The sequence below is a fragment of the Pteropus medius genome, unplaced genomic scaffold, assembly GCF_902729225.1.
Source record: "Pteropus medius unplaced genomic scaffold, Ma_sr-lr_union100, whole genome shotgun sequence".
NCBI classification, from domain to species: Eukaryota; Metazoa; Chordata; class Mammalia; order Chiroptera; family Pteropodidae; genus Pteropus; species Pteropus medius.
In genome coordinates, this window is record NW_024340849.1 from 21,321,722 (window position 1) to 21,329,419 (window position 7,698).

The 7,698-nt window shown below is 40.1% G+C and overlaps 1 protein-coding gene across 2 annotated transcripts in view; it reads left to right on the forward strand.

Moving 5' to 3' along the window:
* Positions 1–7,698, forward strand: part of EPG5 (ectopic P-granules 5 autophagy tethering factor) — a 91,550-nt gene that overhangs the window by 36,443 nt on the left and 47,409 nt on the right. For both annotated transcript variants that reach the window (XM_039842528.1, XM_039842524.1), the window contains exons 17-21: positions 2,087–2,227; positions 4,448–4,592; positions 4,824–5,021; positions 5,443–5,553; positions 6,769–6,891. In XM_039842528.1, the coding sequence (XP_039698462.1) occupies positions 2,087–2,227; positions 4,448–4,592; positions 4,824–5,021; positions 5,443–5,553; positions 6,769–6,891 (718 nt within the window). The remainder of the gene's footprint in view (positions 1–2,086; positions 2,228–4,447; positions 4,593–4,823; positions 5,022–5,442; positions 5,554–6,768; positions 6,892–7,698) is intronic.

Here is a 7,698-nt window from a genome sequence, read left to right on the forward strand (position 1 = left end):
GGAGAGGAGTCTTAATTAGAGAAGGTATCCTAGGCTAAGGAGCAGAGTGGTGATCAGTGCTCATAGTGTTGAAGATTCAGCCCAAGGGCCATCCCCTCCCACCCTGCAGCACATGTCCATTCTGAGCAGCACACTTACTGTACTGTAGTATAATAGTTTATCTCTTCTCCTTGTGGACTGCGTGCGCCTTCAAGGTAGGAACATTATCTCATTCATCTTTGTACCTCCAGAACTTGCACTTAGTAGTTATTTGATTTAATGAATGTGGGAAGGAGTACCAGGTGTCTGAGGGGGCAGGAGAAGAGGTGGGGAAGTGATAAAGAAACACTCCTGACCGAATAAAGCCTGTGGTTCATGTTGGTGAATAGAGGTGATCGGGTAGGTCAGTAGGGCCAAGTTTTGGGCAAATTCGAAGGCCAGGTGAAAGGATAGAATTGATCTACCGGGAAGGAGAGAGATGTTATATAGGCCTTTGGAAGGCACTGTCCTTTGTTTTCAGTAGCTCTAGTGTCATTCATAGTTTCCTGTATCTCAGGATACTTGTCTTTAAAATGGAAATAATAGTATTGGATTTTATGAAGTTTTAGTGAGTTATATAATACATTAAACATGCTTAGAACAGAGTCTAGCATGTGGATTCTTTGAATGTACTATTTTGAACTTGTTTCATGGTTTCTCTAATTTCTTTATTTTGAGACTGTAGCTCTTCATTCACTGATACTGCTACAGGTCCTCTCTAAAGATTAGACTTGTTTAATGCTAATTACTGAATCCTGAATGGGAGTGAGGGTGAGGATAAAGGTTTCTCTCCAAGGCTGAGCTTTAGTGTAAAACTCCACTGTGATCATCTGGGATGAGTGTATACCCTAGAACTAACTTAAGGCAATTTTACGAATGGACTTGAGGTTTGGGGTAGATTATGTAAGGACATAAGTTGTACATGAATGTAACATTACAGATAGTTCAGAGTACAGTAGTCAAAAAATTACCCAGAATCTTTCTACCTTATATAACATTGTTTTTGTTATTTTTTTGGTTATTTTTATGTAATATTTTTCCTTTGATCTTTTGAGTTAATAATGTATGTATAATTTCATATATTTTCTGTTTTTTACTTTTAATATTGTAAACATTTTCCTTATGGCATAATATTTGCACGGTTACTTTTATTTTTTGAAATGATTTTTCCCCCTAGAATTGAAGCAGTATCACCAAATTTTAGAATTAGGAAAATGGAGGAAAAGCCACTCGCATACACTGCTGCAACACAATGAGCATTTTGGTGTGACATCATCCTTATGTGTTTTCCTCACTATGTAATTCTTCTTTAGTAGTAGTTGTATTCAGAAGTATAAATTTTTATGTTTTTTTTTCCAGTATTATTGTAGCAAAAGTATTTTTCCGTGTTGTCCTTGGCCATCATTTTAAAATCATGGAATAATATTCCCATTGAATGGATTTTCTCAAAATTTACATAAGTCATTTCTGTCTTTGAGTTTGCAATTATCAATAATTCTGAAAAGTACATTTTTACATAGGTCATCTGTCATATTTTTTAATATATTTGAGATTATTTCCTGAGGATAGATTCTCTTGAGTAAAAAAAAAAAGTAAATTTTTATGCTACATGGTTTTAGAAGACTTTTTGCCAATTTATACTGTCAGATTGACCTCCCTATTGAATATTCTCTTTTCTGTAATACCTTGTGGGATTAGCAAACAATAAGAGCCCTTTGACTTTTAGTGGAAGCACCATTTGAGAAACAAACTAGGGTAGCAGTAAATGCTCTGGACTAGAAATTTACAAACTTGGGTTCTCATTTTGACCCTGCACTAGGAAATTATGTAAATTTGGGCACAATATTTCACCTTTCTCATCTATAAAATGAAAAATAATAATGAACTTTTAAGTTCATTTGTAGTTCCAGAGTTCTGATCTAATATTTTTGTGTGAAGGTTAGATAAACAAAAATGTGTTGGAGACCTAAGATAAGCCTGGTAGCATGTAGGGCAACGGCTCATCGGAAGAAGACCATTTTATGAATTGGCTGTCTTGTGTACTTATTGCCTTTTTCTTTTTCGATAGCATTGTGAAGTTCTGTGCAGAAGGCATCCCACTGTTGGGAGTTCTGGTCCAGTCGAGGCATTTGAGAACAGTGGTCCATGTCCTAGATAAGATTCTGCCTTTGTTCTATCCCTGCCAATATTACCTTCTGAAGAATGAGCAGTAAGTAGAAAATAACTCATTGAGTACAAATGACGTCTTTTGGTTTCATAAGTACACTAGGGAATGAGATTTCAATAGTATATTTTTTATGAGGCAGAAAATATCCTGCCCAGTTTAGAATGCAGATTAATGAAAGTGATACTAATAATGATGCCAGTTTTATTATCATGAAGATATTTCTCTTCCTCATTTAATTTTGGATTGCTTATAGCTTATTAGTATTTGAAAGAGCAGTTGTTTCCATGAAACTCTGGGAATAGTGCTTCTGACATTGAGCAGCAAATGACTTTGCCATTGTAACAATAGCAAAACACATTGCTTTTAATTGCCTGCAGTGTGCATACTGCAGTATTACAAACAGGTAAGTTACATAGGAAGGTGTTCATCACATGAGGTATTTATAGTCTTGTTGAGAAAATAAGATGAGGTAATTACAAAGTTACGAAGTAAAATATTGGCCAAACCATGCTATTGTATATAGATTGCATTTGTATTATATGGTAAAAGTATATGCTTTTTCAGTAGCAGCAGGGAGTTGAGAGGAGGGGCCAGGCTGGGGAAGAGCACGAGCGAAGGCAGGCAGAGAGGGGACTATGGGGCAGGGGAGGAGAGCATCTGGACCTACATGAATGATGAGGGAGGACGGAGGAGGGCCTGTGCAGGGGACAGGTTGCATGGGGGGGTGCGGGGGGGGACAAGGGGAATGTGACAGAGAGTGTGATAAGTGGTGTGTCATTTCAAGCTGTGTCTCTCCAACTTGCCTGATGATGAGAATCTCCTTGGAGAGCTTATTAAATATGAATTCCAAGGCTCCTTGCCTAGAGATTCTGCTTTGGTAGAAATGGCATAGGGCCTAGGACCATTTTTTAAAAAATTAGCACTCTAGTAGGTCTGAGCAGGTCTGGGGACGCTCGTGTTCTGGGTAGCACACGGCTTTCAGGGCAGTCAGGTGTGAATTTGAGTCCTCACTCCATCCCTTCACTAATGTATGAAAATAGATGAGTTCTTTAACTTTTCAGAGCCTCTGTTTCTTCATTCATATAATGGGATAATACCATCTCTCATACAGGGAGATAATATTTCTCATACTGGGTAAGAGGATAAAGTAATATATAGAGAGTATAATAATGCCTGGAACAATTTAAATAAATTCTCTTTAGATTTTCATGATTTTTAAAAGATTTTAAAATAGATTGAATTGTCTAAGTGCTTTTTTTCTCTAATTACTAAATTTTGAATACTGTGAGTCTCTCTAGTTTCTGTTTCAAATGCTTCCTCCTCTGTCTCTCCCCCACCTCCTCTAATGCCTGCATTGGCTCTGTCCTCTGAACTCTTATAGTACTCTATTGGTACCTTTCCTGAAGTCAACTCTTCCTTTACACCGGAGTGGGTTTTGGCCTGTGTTGTGTCTCCTGTGAAGTGAGAAGTGCCTTCATTCATCAATAACAACTGCTTATTGATTCCCACTGTGTGCTGCCACTGTCTGTACAGTGGTGAGCAAAGCAGCCTGGGTGGGCATTGTCCTCAGGCACATAGGAACTTATCACACCCTCAGGATGCAGGTACCAGTTTTAAAGACTATGAAGGAAAATAACAGGGTGCTATGAGAGAGGTTAATAATGGATTAGCTGTATTTTAGACAGCAGGAAGGGACAGGAAGTGTTCTCTGAGGAAGAGACTTTGTAAAAGAGATGCGAGGGATGAGAAGGACTTTGCCAGATAAGGTGTGGGGAGTGTTTTAGGCAGAAAAGCCAGCAGAAGCAAAGGCCCCGAGAGAGAAGGGAGCCTGGTGCACCTAGGAGCTGAAGGCACAGCCATGACTTCATTGTGGTGATGTCTCCTGTGGTGCCTTATATGCCATCTTGTGTGAAGTTGACACCCCAGAAAAGATTGCGGAATATTTTATAAATATTGCTCTATACATTAGTGGGGAGCGAAGAGGAGATATCAGGGCACTTTTTGGTGTTTTTTCCCTGATGCTCTTTAACTCGCATGTGTTTACGTGTCTTGGGTCTGTTTAGAATTCCTTTTAACCCATATGAAAGTGGAAAACTTTATTTTTCTGAAATTCCTGAAGATTTATCGGAATCCCTAAATAGATCTTTGGTCTAAAAATGGGATCACTTTAATATTTTTCTGTTTTCTGGCAAGCAGTTAGCCTTTTGAAATTCTGCTGACTTTGACTAGAAGATAAAGTGTGTTGTTCTGTGTGCTCTGCAGGTTTTTGTCACACCTCCTCCTGTTCCTACATTTGGACAGTGGCGTCCCTCAGGGTGTCACACAGCAGGTCACCCACAAGGTGGCACAGCACCTGACTGGAGCCAGCCATGGGGACAACGTGAAGCTTCTCAACAGTATGATTCAGGTCAGGGCCCCAGTAAGCCCCTAAATATACTTTCGCCCACCTTCCCAATCAAACACCCCCAGCGCTAGCACATCTGTGTGTGGGTCATTTCGGAGCACTTGGCACAGTGCTTTTGACAAAGGAAGTCAGCAGATTTGGGTTTTGCAGTGCAGGTAGGTATTATTTTGTTAGTGTTTCAAAAATGTAAGGCTGGTTATTACCTTTCACCTCACCTGAGTCCTTTGTCCATAGGCCCACATATCTGTAAGCACTCAGCCCAACAAAGTGGGCCCCGTTGCCGTATTGGAGTTCTGGGTTCAGGCACTAATAAGCCAACATCTTTGGTACCGAGAACAACCCATCCTCTTCCTCATGGACCACTTGTGTAAAACAGCTTTTCAGCTGATGCAGGAGGATTGTGTGCAGAAGTTACTCTACCAGCAACATAAGGTAAACCTGTTAGAGAATTTTCTCGTAGTCATTGGCTAGTTAGTAAGTAGCCTCCTAAAAAGGTTCCCCCAAATGCAGTGTTCAGTACTACTCTGTGGCAACTGAGTATGCTGTTTTTGTTTTTTTTTAAGCTATGCCTTAATGGTGTCTTATTTCAGTAACCATAGTTCACTAGTGCAGATCCCCCATAAAGCCAGAAGAAAGGATTCCCCAACCCCTGCCTCCACCCAGGAGGAGCTGCTCATTACATTTGGCTGTAATACACTGCCTGGACTGTCACTGCTGGTGGACTAATTATTGATATCTGCGTCTTACTGTAATCTTCTATTGTAGTAAGATAATTGTTGATATTCTTGAAAAGGTCATTGATGAGTTGTTTTTAAAGCCTCCTCTCTCTGCTCCACACCCTCCCTTGGTGTAGAATGCTTTGGGTTACCACTGCGACCGGAGTCTGCTCTCTTCCCTGGTGAGCTGGATCGTGGCAGGCAACATCACTCCTTCCTTCGTGGAGGGCTTCGCCACGTCCACACAGGTAGGACACTCTCTTAGGGCCATTTGTTGTCTTATGAACTTTAATATTATTATCATCCTTACTAGTACATTGTTAATAGCCTTAAATAACTAGCATTTTTGTAGCTCTTAGTGTGTAGAATACTTTTTCATTTCATCCTCACGGTAGCCCTCTGCCAAGGTTGTGCTGTTAATTTTCCTATTTCTCAGCGAGGTTAACAGAGGTTTAATGGCGTTAGTGGCTGGCTTGGGATCAGATATGATCAGACTCAGTCCGCCTGACTGCACAGCCTGCCCAGCCCCATGGCAGAGTGCTTAAGAGTAGACGCTGGAGCCAGAGGGCCCAGGGTTCGGTCTTGGTTCTGCAGTTTGCTAGCGCTGTGCCTTGGGCAGTTTGCTTACTTCTCTGTTCTTGGTTTCTTCAGCTGTCAAAAGGGAATAATGATTGCACTGACACGTAAAACTTTAGCACAGTGCTCAGCACATAGTCAGAGCTCACTGGGTGTTGGCTGTTACTGTTGTCATTATTATTATCAGCATTATTTTCATCATTATTACTACCTTTCAGTTGTGTTGAATTATGTCCCTGTTTTGTCACTTAAACCAGTAGTAACATCCTTGAAACCCCTGTCACAGTCTCATCTCCTGCTTATATGTGTTGTGATCCAGGTGAAGCTTGCTCCTTGATGCTACTGCACACATCTTTGCCTTTGCCTACGTGTTTCTCTTACCAGGCATGCCTTCCCCTCCAATCTCTATGTAGAGCTTTCTGACATACCTACCTTCTCTGATCCTGCCCGCCCTCCTCTGGCTTTCCATAGCACTTCACCCCTGATTCATTAGTCACCACTTCTCACTTCACATTTGGTTACTTGTATATTAGTCTTGTCTCCTCTGATAGATGAAAAACTTAGAGCAGAGCTCACGTCTGGCCCTCTTTCCTGTTTCTCATGCATACAGAAATTTCCCACTAAGTATTGTTGAGTGAACAAACATCTTCTCTTACTAAAGTAGCCTTTCCAAAGGAATTGAACAGTTTTCAGTGATCTATTTTATCTGAATTTATATCTGCGATAAGAATATAGATAGGTGTAAAAACTATTAATTTTAGAAACTATAAATATTTGTTGATTGAGATCTATAATTGAAAAGATGTTAGCTCATGGCACATCAGGATGTATTTTGTCTGTTTTAGCGAACTGCTCATTCTCCTCACCTTTGCCTGATGTCATTGTAGGTCTGGTTTGCATGGACAGTCTTGAACATGGAATCTATCTTTGAGGAAGACTCTCAGCTCCGAAGAGTTGTTGAAGGGGAACTGGTTATAAACTCTGCTTTTACCCCTGACCAAGCTCTGAAGGTACAAATAGCAGTTCTGCATTTGAGTGGGAAGAGGTGGTTTATACTTTGATGCTGATAGGTTCACCTGTAGCTTTTGAACTCCTGTGTTTTCTTTTGTTATGAATATTTGGAAAGCACAGTAACCAAACCAGCACTGGAAACTGTGTAATTGAAGTATATACTTCCTTTCCAAAGTTCATTTAACACCGAGAGTCATGACCTAATCATTGACAGCTATGTTGCATGTATATGGGGGTTGCCATTGTTTTAAGGCTATTTCCAGTGTGTTTCATGTGCATCAAAATCACCTGGAGAGCTTGTTAAAAATCATATTCTTGGACTCCAGCTTCTGAGATCCTGAGTTTCTGAGTCTGGAGTGGGACCAGGAATTTATTTTTAAAAACTCCCTAGCTGACCCTTAGGTCACTAAGGTGTGAGAAAGACTGGAATAAAGCTTTAGAATGAAAGATTTCTTTTAGGATCCCATTGTATAGACTTTGCTTTGGGTTTCAGAGCCGGTTAAGAGATTTATCATTGTTGAAATTCCTTTTAAACATCTAAATTTTCAAGATTGGTAAAATTTGACAGTAAAATTTACTTTTAGTTTTTATATTATCCTACTTTCTCACATTGTAGTGTTTGCATGCAAAGGAATGTAAAGGCATGTTAAGGCACGGAAATGAGATTAGACTAGGTGACACAAGGCCCATTCCAATTCTGCGGTCTGTGAAATGTTTTGACAGAAGAAAAGCTACCCCATATGTCTTGCTACCAAGGAGGTTAAAGTGTTAGCTAGTGGGTTGGTGAAGTAAGTCTTACAGGACTT